Here is a 14,997-nt window from a genome sequence, read left to right as displayed (position 1 = left end):
TGGTTGTTATATCTGGTAGGTTTTATACAGTTTTCTTTATTTATTTTGAGTAAATAACTGGACCATGCGGCTTTAAGGTATACTTTATTTCTGTTTTAATTTCACTATCGGCTTACCCGTTTCTACTAAGCCTTCCTAACATGAAACTATTTTTGAATTGGTTCAGTATTTTTGGATTATATAAAATAAAACATCAGTGTAGCGACTTTAGGGCTCGTCTTTGAAATATTTGACGTGGTAACTGTATGCAGTAAGTAAAGAATCTGTATTTCAGGGTCCATGGAGTGTGTGGAACTAAAATACCTTATATAATACCTATTATTAAAATACCTATGCTGAAAATGATCTACAAAACCCACCCTACAATGTTTTGAGCAATATGCCTTACCACCACGCCACCGTGGACCCAATCGTGGCTGGTCGAGTACTAGTATATGATTTAATTTTATCACTAATGATTTCACGGCAATCATTAACCGATTTAAGGCTGCATGAAACAACATCAAGCAGTGCGAAATGTGTAAGTACTCAAATGTTACCTAACCTATTAAATTATATCACAATTTCATCAATTAACAAAATACTTTGCGAAGAACAAACTGGTTTTCAATAAGAACAAAGCCATTGCTATCAACGAAATGGTCAGTCAGTTACAGATTCTTAGTTATGGTTACCCAACCAACAACGATGTGCGGTGCGCTGCGTAGTTGATGCCAAAAAGATCTGTCTTACAAAGTCGTCTGTACCTATGGGTGTACGTCGAAAAACGAACATATTACGTTAACAATTTGTCCAAATTCAGTCGCAACAAGGACTCCTTGAGTCAGCAGCAAGTGACACAACAACTGCCATGCTCGCTGGTCGAAGCTCGGATAAGTGGGACTGCCTCTCAGTCACGCCTCCAGTCACGATGTCCAGTTCTTTCAAACAACCAGGCCCAGGCCCTAGTGCATCTAAGGTAAGTTATATGTAGATACCTACTACCTAAGTAAGTACCTACTAACAGATTTAAAGTTGACAGACTTATCTTCACTGAAATATGTCTCTATATACGTACTTAGAATTGAACGGTTAAAGGTTTTTCGTGGTAACTACGTATCGTCACGGTACGTAAGTACAGTAATTATTCCTAAAATTTTAATTTTCTGTGACTTGCCATGCCTACCTCCGTTGAATCATGAGAACTTTCAAATTTAAATAGATTTATCTACTATTTTCTAGGCCTGTGTTTATTCAAAAGCAGGAAATCCATCGAGGAATACTTTAGAAGCCTGTTTTGCAGCCTTAGAAGGAGCAAAACATTGCTTTACTTTCGCTTCTGGTATGGGAGCAATCACCACCGCCATCTTACTACTCAAAAAAGGCCAGCATATAGTTGTAATGAACGACGTCGACGGCGCGACACGTAGCCTTTTTAGGTGAGATAAAATGCAACAAAAGCAAACCAATAATGATATTGAAAAATTCTCAGGTAGATGTGCTTAATTACAGTAAAAGCAACAAAATGGACATTGAAGTTACGTTTACGGATTTATCAGTACCTGGAAATTTAGAGAAATCCATCAAATCAAATACTAAGGTACCTATGCATTTATTTTCACGCAATTACTACATGGAAAGGGAATACGTTCCAATTTGATTTCAGATTGTTTTGAACTTATTGGGGTTCTTTCTACCTTGATTTTTTTTTATATCGATTAAAACTTTGTAGTACCCACCCAGTCATGTGCATATATTTTCAGATGGTTTTCTTTGAGACGCCAACAAACCCCGTCCTGAAAGTTATTGATATTGCTGCGGTCGCCAAAGCAGCAAAGAGTCGTGGTGATATAATAGTCGTCGTGGATAACACATTCCTGACACCTTACTTGCAAAAGCCTTTGAAATTCGGCGCCGACATAGTTCTGTACTCTATAACAAAGTATTTAACTGGCCTCACCGATGTTGTGATGGGTGCAATCCTTGTTAACGATGACATAATAGCGGATAAGCTTAAACATTTGCAATGCGGTAAGTGCCTTTAGTAATTACTGCATCTTACAAGCGAATGCCTAACTCAAAGACCTACGTCGCGTCTGCCTGTTGGCTATAAACCCCCAAATAGATAAAGCGAATCATTAGGAAGATACATAATATACATAATACCGGAGCGCAGCTGGATCGTTCTGTTATAATCTAGCTAGATAAATAGTATTTTTTTAAATATTGTGAAATTATATGAAGACGGACGTATAATGATGTCATCCGGAAATGATTGCAGTAGGTAGACGATGACGATGACGTAGAGAAAATTAGCGTTTATAAAATAATAACGAGTTATTGTAACTGGTTGAACTAGTATGACTTGCAAATTGTTTAACGTTATGTAGCATCGCGTTACTAATTCTCAACAATGTACCAAGTAGCTAGGTACTTCATGACGACAAGCATGACGTGATGAGGAGGAAATCGATTGTCATGGCTTAGATATCAACACGTGATACATACGGAAAAGTGAAGTAACGATACGCAAATATTTATGTGTTACGTACATATGTAGGTGGTATTCGATGAAGAAATAAAACGACCGATGCCTTTGTAAAAACACCAAATCATGGCTAAAAAGTTCATACCGGGGGTCGTGAATACCTATGTCTATGAAATATTTTCAGTGGCGGGAATCGTGCCATCTCCATTCGATTGTTATATGGTTAACAGAAGTTTGAAAACATTGCCTTTGCGTATGGAACGGCACAAGGAGTCAGCCTTGCTTGTAGCTGGCTGGTTAGATATGCATCCCAAGATTGTTGAAGTACTGCACCCAGGTAATTTATTATATAAAAAATGTGTTTTATACGAGGACGATAGAATATTTTTTATGCATCGAAAATAATGATATACCCACAAGCCCATATTTAGAAAGTTTATGACTGGAAGAAGTATTTGATAGGACTTGTCATTATTACAGGACTTCCGACGCACCCGAATCATGACCTTGGCAGAAGGCAAATGAGTGGTCATTCGGGAGTCTTTAGTTTTAGGCACTGCGGTGGTCTAAAAGAGTCGAAGAAGTTTTTATACGCTCTCAAAGTTTTTACTTTGTCTGTGAGTTTGGGAGGATATGAGAGCTTGGCGGAAATACCGTGAGTGACTTTTTTCTCAGATATCAGAATTTCGGGGCCTGTCTTACGTAAACTATATAAAATATATGTAGAATTCATTTAAAATAAGCATCTGTTGTTATGTATGACAGACATGATATTAAGAATTAAGTTTAACTTCATGTTTCTAGATGGTTAATGACACATGCCTTCATCCCGGAAAAAGACAGGCTTGCTCTTGGTATTACAAATTCGCTCGTAAGGATTTCAGTTGGGTTGGAAGATGTTTTAGACCTTCTAGAAGACTTGGACAGAGCACTCAGAATAGCATTTGGATAATACCTATTACTAAAATGCGGGTAAATAAGTTTTTACGTTATACTAAAGAAAATCTATTTTACTATTAGGTTTCTACGGTCTATTTTTGCAGAGCATTCTTTATAATAGGTACTAATATTGTTCAACAATATTCAATATTGTATAATGTGTGCATACTTTGCTTTTTGCAACAATTTTATCCTAAGTGTGTTTTTCTTTCAGTCAGTTGAAATGAATACAAAATCATACATCAGCACGGCTTTAAGACAAAGTCTTGTTAGAACGTAAATTGAAACTAACATGACTCATTCAAATGCATTTATTGAGATAAAATCTTTTTTTATTTCTTAAATTAAGTTAATTGTAAAACATGATTAAAACCGCTTATAAACTATGATTATGTTTTCTTTTGGAAGGCAAAGGCACTGAGTTTGGATTGTTTTGGGGCGTTAGTCACTTGGATATCTGTTCCGTTGGTTTCTTCATCTAATTTCCTTTTTGGGCCATTTTCATTGGTAGCGGCCTTGCCTTGAACAGTCTTGAAAAGTTTGATACCGTGTCGCGTAAGTTCTGAGGGACCAAGTTCCGGGTTTTGTTTTTCTAGAACACTTTTCTTTCTTGTAAACCAGTCTACGAATGTTTCACCTTCTAAAGGTGTTAAAGGCTGGAAAAAAGGTGAGTATGTAGTTTTTTGCAAGTCATATATGTATGTATAGCAAGAAAATGAAAATTGCGGTATTATTGCAGAACGTTACGAAACACCATGACATTATCTTAATCTATTTTGCTATTTTTGTTGTACCGTGAATGATGACTTTGCGAAAAATCAACGATTATCGAGTATTTAAGATATGTACGTACTACATTATCAGAAAAGATATTTTTAAAGAATTTTATCATTTAAGGAACTATTATAAAACTACCTCGTTAGGAACTATTATAAAACTGCCTCGTTGGTCTAGCTGTCGCAAGTGCGGCTGCTGAGCACGAGGTCTCGGGTTCGATTCCCGAGTCGGGCCGAAATCGCTTTGTGGGTTTTAGAAGACTTTCACAAAGCAGCCCGGAGCCTGGAAGCTGGTGATTGATACACCCGTGCATCGGAGAGCACGTAAATGTCGGTCCTGCGCCTGATCTCTCTCCGGTCGTGTCGAATTGCCGTCCCATCGGGTTATGAGAGTGAAGGAATAGTGAGTGCACCTGTGTCTGCGCAAATGCTCGTGCACTATAATATGTCCTGCGTGGTTGGCTAATCTCCTTACATGAGAACAGCCGCCGTAGCCGATAATCGGCTAGGAGGACATCATCATCATCATTATAAAAAACTTACGTCATCATTTTCAGAGGTATCGGCGGGTCTGTGTACTTCCACTAGAGTTCTATCAGTCAGACTGAGAGGACTCTGAGCGTCCTTAGAACTAGTTGCTTTCTTTTTGAAAATATTTCGAGCTCTGCCAGGCGAAGATATTATAGGCTGGAAAAATAAATGAGTTAAATATATTATATATACCGTGCTGTTAAATAGCAAAATAGTCGTAAATTAATAAAGCATTCGTCTAACGCTTACTTCGTTACACTAAGAATGTTTTTTTGTTCAAGCACACACAAAACTAGACAGAAATATAGCTTATAAAATATATGCTATTCTTGTCCTATTGCCTAAACTAGTTTCCTCTAGAAGCGGATAATACCGCAAGAAAAGCTAGTTTTAAAACAATATTAAGGCTGGTATAGGTACTTACAACAGGTCTAAGCGCGGTTTCACTCTCAACTTTCTTCTCCTTAACTTTCTGAGGTATTATAAGACTGGCGTTCAAATCCTGCTCCGTGTTCGTGACGTCATAAGTTTCTTGCGTGTCCAATTCTTGGAAATGCGAGTTTTGAGCTACGTTCAGTTTATCAGCCTCCTTGTCCCAGGTTTCGGCCAAGTTCGTCAGTTTATCAGCCAAGTGCACTCGGCCAAGCCTTGACGCGTATTTAGCCGCTAGAGGGAGTAAGCGGTCGTCTTTCAGTAATTCCATTAGTTCTAACGCTCTTTGTTCGATTTCGCTGCGGCATGCGAGCTGTAATGATTTTTTGAGGATTATTTATAAATTATACATTATATTATAAAGAGGAATGATTTGCATTAGTCTATGCTATATTTTCATTTATCCAAGTATGGGAAGAAGTTCCCGCGGGACGCGGGTGAAACCGTGGGAAACAGCTAGTCTTAAATAATATTGTAAAACCGTTAATATTCCAGCTATAAAATAGCGATGAACCGAGTTTTTATTTTGACATACAGTCATACACTCTTCGACAGAACACTACTGCGCGTGCGCGAGACTTATAGTGGCTGACTGCAGAGGGGCAAAGTTATTTGAGGATTATACAGCTTGACTTCAAATTCCAGCTTTATTTTACCTCTGAGTTTGTTGACCGGGATAACAAAGTCACCGTTACTGCATAACAATATACATTATTTATTCAACGTTAAATACGTCATAGTCTAAAGAAATCAACAGTTGTCTTTATGATGTAAACATAGTATGTATCTTGTTGTTCGCATGATATGGCACGTGTATTACGCAAACTCGTGTGATATAATTTATTACATTATTCAATGAATGTTTACAAGCAAAAACACATGAAATGGTGAAAGGTGAATGTTTTATATCTTATTTACTTTAACGTTTTTAGGTACTGTTTCGCTACTATCTAAAGTAGTGTTAGTTACATTACTTCTAACTCAAAAACGACTGAACAGATGTGGTTGAAAATTGGTGTTGAGGTTGCTTATCATCAGTAGTCATAGAATACTTTTTCGATACGAGTAAAGGTGTTGTTTCCTTGGGTCTCGGTAAAACCGTTGGCGGAAATTATTTTTTTAATGTTTTTTGTGTTTGATTATAGGTAAACTTACCGCGAATAGTTTGAGGGCAGTCTCCCGCGCAGTTTTGACGTCGACGTCTGCAGTAGTGTGAGCCCATCGAACTAGCTGTTCTTCGTACTGACTCTTTTCTATGTCCATATCGCAAAGAGGTATCTGAAATACAGAAATTGAATAAATAAGGAGGCATTTACTATTGAAATAATAATAAACAGGTTAAAAATGTGTTTCTAGGGTACCCAAACTGAAAATAGAGATCCCATTTCTAAAATTTCACTGTCCGTCCTTCAGTCACCAGGCTGTACCTCATAAACCGTGATAGTTATGTCGTAATTTTCACAGATGTTCTATTATTGTTAGTTCTATAAAATATTGTGAAAACTAGAAAAAAATACTACTTTAGGGTCTATGACTATACACGTTGATTTATAAAGGAAAACTTACCTGTATTCCAAGTTCAGCAACGATGGGCTTGGGTGCAGTGGCCGGGAACGAAGCGCCTCGGCACAGTATGGCGCGAACTTTTTGAGTTGCTTCACTTACCTGCAAAAATAGAATACTACCATTAGTTATTAAACATTTACTTAAAAAAATATATATTACTAAATACCAAACTACTAAGGGCCGTTCCCAATATTGCATTTATCTGTTGATTTGCTTAGAAGAAATCGAGTTTTATCGTTAGCCCCTTACATTACTGACACTGTACATACTGTCAAATTCCTAGATCTAGAAAGCAAAACAATAGATACAATATTGGAAGAAATCATAAAGAAGTCGATTACTGGAGATTTAAGAAAAGAAACAACCATCTTTTAGGAGAGGAGGACATTCTCTCATTCACGATACCTTTTAAAAAATAATGCCTATTAAATGATCAAAAAATACTCACAGAAACAATAAACCAGGAATCGGAGGCACCCTTAGAATGGCTGGTAGTATCACAGACAGGCATCCACACTCCGCTAGCGACATCATACAGACGCAACATGCCCGAGTTATCGTAAGCACAAGGGGACCCTACATCTGTGGTACCGAGCCAAGCGAGCTTAGAGCTTGGGGTTAGCGGTAGAGGGACTGTTTTACTGCGGACTTGACGACCTGTAATTAGTATTATGTTATTTATATTTATAATCATTGGTATTCTGAAGACTCCGATCGTGTCAGATTGTCGTCCCATCGGGCTACGAGAGTGAAGGAATAGTGAGTGCACTAGTGTCTGCGCAAATGCTAGTGCACTATAATATGTCCTGCGCAGTTGGCTAATCTCGTTATATGAGAACAGCCGCCGTCATTCTGAAGAGTTTGTTTGGATGCACTAATCTTAGGTTGTGGACTGATTTGAAAACTATTTCAGTGTTAGATAGCCCATTTATCAAAGAAAGCTGTAGGTTGGGTTGCATGGAGTAATTCCCACGGTACGCTGGGTGCGGACGAGTGAAAACGCGCAGAAGATAGTTACTACGTATTTCCCGCAATTCCAGCTGATTCCCTAGAGAACTATTACGTGTATCTTATCCATGTTAACGTCTATCTTTACATCAAGATTCATTCTAATTGGTTCAGCTGCGTTACTGAGTAACTGCATGTAAAAACCAAGAGGAAGTACTTATTACATCAATAAAGGAAGTACGTATAGTTTCCAAGTAAGAGAGTATTTGCTGTCAAGTGATTAACTTGATTGATGATGCTTAGGGAAACAACGCATACCTCAAAAAAACCCTAAACAACTATAAAACATTACAACAACATACTAGATTTAAGGAAAACATAAATAAATTATTATTATTAAAACAAAATATTACCATTCATAGCAATGATGTCCATAGCTAGATGTTGGTCTGTGTAGCCTGGGTCCGTGCTGTGGTAGACGGCTAATACTGCTGTGTTGAACGCTCCTAGAGACACTACTGGACCAGCCAGGGATATCACCTGAAAACATGTTTTTTGTTTTAGGTAAAAACTTGAAGACTTTCTATAATTATTGGTATGTTTTTTTGTTAAGTACTCCTTTTTTCCAACTGTAGGTCCTGAGGCATTCAGTGTCATTACAACAAACCCATTTTAATAATATACCTAGAACCTACTCCTAATTACTCATAAGTTTGATAAATGACAAACAGACCTAGCGTGAGATAATCGCGCGCAAACATACATACGGGTCAAATTAAGGACCTCTTTTTAGAAGTTGGTGTGATGAAAATATACGATACACAGGAGTAAAAAGTTGCATCATTTTATTGTTTTTATCCTTTATCATTTTTACTCAGACTCAGTTCTTTACAAAACAACATCATATTTGCACATCTCATTTTCACAACCATCACCACAATATGCTATACATCTATGTTACCTGTCTCTGTGTCCCCATGGGAGTGAACATCCTGAGCAGCCTCGCGTTGGTGGCCACGGCGACCACCCCCGCGCCCGCCGACACACACAGGATCTCCTCCGTGTCCGGCATGCTGGACGTCCACTCCTTACTGCTGCCTACTAGTGATATGCACACTAGCTTACTGGGGAAGAAGTAGGCATCTATTGGGAGACTCTTTCGGTTAAGGTAATAGTAATATCATCTTGAGTAAACCTTGTCTGTAAAGTCTCAAATGGCCAATCATACATATTCATATTTAATAGTACACTACCGCCAATTGCACAAAGCTTCATTAAAATTAAAGCTTCATTAAATCTATTGCTGACATTTTTTATCTCGTTGACAAAAAAACAGTCAGCTATAGATTTAAAGAAGCTTTAACTTTAATGTAGTTTTGTGCAACTGACGGTATGTGGCCAACATTCATGAGGCTAACATTATTGAGAGAGCCGATAAATCAGGCTAATGATGAGGTAATAGCAAGTACTAAGAAGTTTGGTTGTAAAATCTATCCTATATAGTACGTAGTTGGATTTTAATTGCCAAACACCCGTTCTTCAATAAAAACAAACTAAAGATTTCAAGACCTAAAATGGGATCTGGAAAATATTTCAGTTGGTATATTACATAATTACAGCAGAATATAACATCATTCTTTCATTGAATCATTGTTGATATTGATTTACAAAAAGTGGCATTATCCAGTTTAGTCGAGATGCAAAAAAGAATCAAAACAACATTTTGTTTGGGATTGCAGATGGATAAAAAATTATCACAAACAAGTTGAAGGAAAACATCTCAAGGAAACCTGGGACTTACATATCCGAAACCTACCCGCATTGAGTAAGCGAGGTGATTATTATATGATCCTTTTCCGTGTGAAAAGGTCTGTGTCCTGCAGTGGGACTATAATGAGGCTGATGACTAAAAAGCTATAAGTTGACTAGCTTCTGCCAGCACTGCACGAACTCTGATAACAAGGAGCCTTCCTCGATAAATGGGCTATCTAACACTGAAAGATTTTTTTAAATCGGACCAGTATTTTCTGAGATTAGCGCGTTAAAGCACACAAACAACAAACTCTTCAGCTCTATGATATTAAGTATAGATAACGAAAATCTTACCTCGGTGTTTCACATGCCAAAGCCACCACCGTAGAAGACAAGCTCGCCATGGTGTGGTTCAGATAGTTGTTCAGATGAATGCCGTGGTGTAAGTTAGTGTCATGGAATTCCACGTCTATGGTCGACTCGCCGTTTTCAGCGGTGTGGCAGCGAACGATGCCGATGTCGTTCCAACACATGTAGCTAAAAAATAAATGTAAAAGATACCTTAAAACCTGCGTGCCTGTTCTTGAATGGTGAGGCCGTAAACAAAAAGCTGGTGGTCAGAGCCGAACTACCAGTGCTTATCGGAGATGGTCTATTCTGGCAAAAGTTACATAGACCAAGCAGATTTGGAGCAACTTGAAGAAAATGTTACAGTTGCCAGTATGGTCTTAGGTTATGCTAATGAATGGGTTTCTAATATCTTCATTAAATAATGGCACCCCTGTATCTGCCTAGAATTATCCTAACTATGTTGGGGTCTAACCGGATGCATATAGTGACCCGTCGATGAATAGACCGCGCCAAGCGTTGCCGACCTCATGATCGATCGACAAAGACAGCACCATGTAATAATTAGGGTCCCAAGTTATAAGAAAATATGTAAAATTGTTTCTATTGTTATCTGTCAAAGGTTGCACATCAAAAACACATTTTACTTTGCTTTGAGATAGTAACCAGCTTACGCTTTGTATCGTCTATTATGGTAAATAATAATGCATTTAGATAAAGATGTAGGTACCTTGTAAAGGTAAGATATCTAGAATAAATACATTGGAAGGTTCAGGGGCCATAATGTCAGTGACAAACTAAATAGATTTCTGTTTATATCTACTGTAAATGAATAACTTATCTTGTTTACAGTCAAATTGTAAACACAAGGAATTACATCAGACTTGCATATTTTATCTAACTAGCAAAGACCTGCTGAGTAACAGCTATTTTCGGTGCAAAACAAATGACATATGACGAAAGTTATACACGAAGTTCATCATTCACATATTTATGAAAGTTTCAAAAACAATTTCAAGAGTTTCTCATAAAGAAACCACTAATGATCGTCGCCATTCTCCTCGCTAGAAAATAGTTTTTTTTTTTCTTTTATGGTAGTCTTCTTTAATAGAACCCATGCGAATTGATTTCAACCAAAATCGAAGATCACACTTTTCTTCTTTCTCCTGCCCTGTTCCCAAATTTTACTTGGGGTCGACGCAATATGTCATTTTCTTCCATTTTCCCCTGTCACTCGTCATACTGACACTCACTCCCTTCCTATTCATATCATCTTTCAGGCAATCCATCCATCTTTTCTTAGGTCTTCCTCTTCCTCTCCATCCATCTACATTCATACTTAGCACACACTTTGTTGCATGCGTGTCATCGAAGATCACACTATCACACTAATAATATAGTGAAGGCAAACTTCCTCACGCGTAAACGGCTGAACGGATCTTAATAAAAATTCACAGCAATGTAGCTTATACATCAGAATAACGTATATGCCACGTTTTATCCTCATACGAGAAATAGTGTTCCTGAGGAAGCGAGTGAAATCTCTAGCAAGACCTAGTTTAGAAATAAATAATCATATCATCTATATAAAACACGAGCCGTTTTGTCGCGTCCCGTGGGAACTACTGCCTATACCGTGATAAATATAGCCTATGTTACTCGAGAAGAAAGTAGCTTTGCAAGAGTAAAAAACAATCACATCAGTTCAGTAAATTCAGAGCCTTTAATTTTATATAGAATAGTTATTACTTACCGATGCTCCAAATGCGTGGGTGTTGAAGATGGTTGGAAAGGTGCCTGCGCAGGTACAGTGGAAGGTGCAGGAGTCTGATGCCTGGACGCCGGCCTCGAGTCTCCGTGATCCTCAACCACGCCTAACGTCTCATTCTTTATCTTCTGAAGCGATATCGCATTGTCATCGTCACTCTCGTAATTCTCTATCAAGTCATCCACGATGTCGTCATTGTCTGAAGGAAAAAAATAAATCAAATAATATCCTGTTATGACGTAATGTATGTGAAATACTGTGGAGTAGTAAGTGCAGGAAAATTACGGAAAAATAGCTTGAGGAAAGTATTGACCTGACTCAAGAATGTTTGTAACTACTTGAAGTTTGTAAGTTTCTGCATAACTACGTCCAATTGGCAAATGGTAATTACACTTGCAGTAGATAATAAGTTAATTATAGTATAAGTAAACGAAGACTCTGAATTTACTCTAAGGTTTAGTTCTCGCCAAACATTTTGTTGTCACAAAACCATTTTAGGGGTGCTAATTGGACGTACTTATGGACATAATTTAGTTGCGAGAAAATAAATTCTAGGTAATCAATTAAAACTTCAGTTCTCAAATGTCACTTACCGTCTGCCCTCTCCACCATTTCCACATCATCAGCATTATTATCAGCTGCCGTACTATCTTTGCCGTAACAGTTGACCAACATGCCTAGCTGACCAGCCACATCACAGTATGCCAGTACTCCATTACCTGAAATGTAAGTATCATGATGACTTTAAAATATATAAATTATGACAAAATATTTTGTAGTGAGCATTTATTTAAAAATTTTACTGATTACTATAGTTACCGGCACGGATATTGAGCTCTCGGCGGAAGAGTGGGGATCGCTTTGCGCACTGTACACATGGCAATAAACCAATAAATCGCTTCTGCGCGTGAAGGTTCTTCAGGTGAAGGTCAGGGCTCAATATCCGTGCCGATAATACCCATCCACATTTAATTTAAGAATAGAGAGGCCATTCTTTAAATGAGATCCAGAAATAGGCTCTACTTTTTGAGTGAAATTACCTCTTTATTTACAGCAGCTTTGACATCTGCCAATAATGTGATAAAGACGTTTATATGGTGAGCTTATTCGCAGTGAGAGGGAAATGTGATATCCTTGTTTCTATACTGTGTAAGTGAAATGTACAGAAATTATTTCAAAGTTTTGTAGGCAAGGTCAAATGTATAATGTAAATTGGCAGGGCCTATATAAAAAACTATTTTATTCTTTATTTGCATCTCGTTGATTCATTATGTTTATTTGCTAAACAATTGTGGTAGTAGCCGACTGGATATAATGGCAACCTCAACAAGATGTGTAAGTAGTAAGGAAATTGTTATCTTTTGTACCCTTTGGGTTCCAAGCCATGGCGGAAACATTGTGAGACGTGGGGTGATCGACAATGCCAATACATGCTCCGCTGCCAATCTCCCATACTGCAATTTGTCCAGCAACTGTGTTCCCGGCCAAATACTCACCACATGGTGAAAATATGCATTGAGATATCGGGCATTTTATCTGTTAACAGAATTAAAGAACTTCATAAGTGCTTGTAAAGGACTAAATGAAATAAAATTATTTTGACATTGAAGCCCAGAAAAAACCTTTTGGCGGAATCACGTTCAAATTAGAAATTCTATCTCTTATCCATGTACAGTTATCTCTTTTTAACAGACTTCTTAAATTAAAAAAACCTATAGCTAGAGTTGGAATCAAAAGATTAATTATTACAATACATTGGGATCATTAGAAAACAACTTTGTGTAGTAACCTAACTACCTACTTTGTTACAGTAGCAACCAAAATTGGAAAACTCAGCTAAAACCCAGGATGCAAAACAAGTTGAATGTTGGCAACAAATACAGCTATATAATATTACTTTTTGCAGAAGCCAACCAGAGGGATCACAGTATTCAGCAGGCATAAAAGAATCACTGCCAATAGAATAAAAAGACTACATAAGGTAAAGCTAGTATTAACTTAGTAGATACATGTGTCTCTTGTTTTCAGAATTTTATAGTTTCGTGTTATAAAGTATTGTATCATATTTAAATACCTACCGAATTATGTGTAAATGTCATCCTCTGTCCCCAGCTTTCACAGTCTAATAAAATAATTTCTCGGTTGTTGGGGTATGCCAAATACTTTCCTTCAGTAGGCTCAAAATCCATTCGACCTGAAAAACAGACTTTTTTAGTTAAAAAGCAATTAAAAAGCTAATGTGGGTTCACTGTCATAACATATTATTTCCTCCTATTATGAGAAAATACCCAAGAGTTAGTAAGCTAAGATGCATCAGCAAAAATTCATAGATGAATAATTCACATTTCCTTCCAGGATGTTTTTGCAATTTTACTCTTCATGATGACACATGAAAAAGTGTGATACCCTCATAACACAAGGAAATAGAATATTTTTGAAAAATAAGACATACATAAAACTTTTGCAGCATAAAATGTATTAATCTTTGGCACGCAAGAAACTTGTTTCACAATCTTCTGTGTGTCTATGTCCCATATTCTCAGGTTGCCATCCCCGCAGGCAGTGCTCGCATACTTCATGTGTGGACATATAGCTATGCTCAAAACTGGTCCTGTGTGTTCTTTCATGACAAATAATGGTGCTCCCCCTTCCAGGTTGCACAACTTAGCTTCCATATTCTCCGATGAACAGCCCAAAGCCTACAAAGTTATGCAATTTAATAGCTTCATGTTGGAATTACAACTTTTAGTTAAAAACAGAATACTAGGTACCTCAATTTTACTTGATGATTTGATTTGTGTGACTGGAGCTGTAAATCTGGTAACAATACCATCTTTGTCGAATGCAGGGAACGTATAGGCTTGAACAACATGATTGTCAGTTGCCACATACAGTCTTTTATCTTTGTAACACACAGCAAGCGCACTTTCTCCAACACAATGTGAGTTTGGATCGTCGTCTTCTATATCCACCCATATTCTCACATCACCGTCGTTTCCACATGTTACTATGTGCCTGGAAATGTCGTATTTTCATGAAAATAAAAGTTGAACTTACTCCAATTTTGAGCACAATAAATAGTAAACAATCAACTTACTGTCCATTTTCAGTATAACAGACATCGGTATGACCTTCAGCATGGGCATATCTTAATGGTTTGCTATCAATTTTCATAGTAAACTTTTATTACAAAGCACAATATTCAACAAAACAAACTTATTTTTAGAAATCGAACAACAAGCAACCTGCAAATTATTTTATTTGACAGGTTATTTTACAAATTGGCGCGAAAACATTCTGCAACAATTGAAGAAGTAGTTAATTCCGCAAACTTTAACGTTTGAGCTTTTAGTGTGCATGTTGATATGAAAAGCATTTAAGCCTAACAAATATACATAGTAGAATTAATTATACATATTGTCCTAATTGTCATAATTGATATTTAACATATAAAATAGTAGAGATTGTTA

General features: G+C 37.3%; 2 protein-coding genes across 2 annotated transcripts; one reads left to right on the top strand and one right to left on the bottom strand.

Moving 5' to 3' along the window:
• Positions 1-279: 279 nt before the first annotated feature.
• Positions 280-3,694, top strand: LOC110377771 (putative cystathionine gamma-lyase 2). The gene is made up of 9 exons (XM_049835938.2): positions 280-520; positions 803-958; positions 1,222-1,418; positions 1,492-1,579; positions 1,743-2,010; positions 2,652-2,804; positions 2,948-3,122; positions 3,272-3,439; positions 3,621-3,694. The coding sequence occupies exons 1-8, from the start codon at positions 380-382 to the stop codon at positions 3,417-3,419; spliced, it is 1,326 nt and encodes a 441-aa protein (XP_049691895.2). The 5' UTR covers positions 280-379; the 3' UTR covers positions 3,420-3,439; positions 3,621-3,694.
• Positions 3,695-3,701: 7 nt separating this feature from the next.
• LOC110377770 (WD repeat and HMG-box DNA-binding protein 1) lies at positions 3,702-14,900 on the bottom strand. Its single transcript, XM_049835937.2, has 16 exons — positions 14,625-14,900; positions 14,299-14,542; positions 13,980-14,226; positions 13,606-13,721; positions 12,895-13,063; positions 12,121-12,246; positions 11,513-11,726; positions 9,766-9,948; positions 8,621-8,783; positions 8,073-8,199; positions 7,160-7,368; positions 6,712-6,810; positions 6,301-6,423; positions 5,138-5,458; positions 4,726-4,869; positions 3,702-4,062 (listed from the first exon to the last, which is right to left on the bottom strand). Exons 1-16 carry the CDS (start codon positions 14,699-14,701, stop codon positions 3,796-3,798), a joined length of 2,829 nt encoding a protein of 942 aa, XP_049691894.2. The 5' UTR covers positions 14,702-14,900; the 3' UTR covers positions 3,702-3,795.
• Between the last annotated feature and the right edge of the window lie 97 nt (positions 14,901-14,997).

This window comes from Helicoverpa armigera, chromosome 3 (assembly GCF_030705265.1).
Source record: "Helicoverpa armigera isolate CAAS_96S chromosome 3, ASM3070526v1, whole genome shotgun sequence".
Lineage (NCBI taxonomy): Eukaryota > Metazoa > Arthropoda > Insecta > Lepidoptera > Noctuidae > Helicoverpa > Helicoverpa armigera.
The sequence above is the reverse complement of the archived record's forward strand: the minus strand, read 5'-3'. Positions and strand labels throughout refer to the sequence as shown.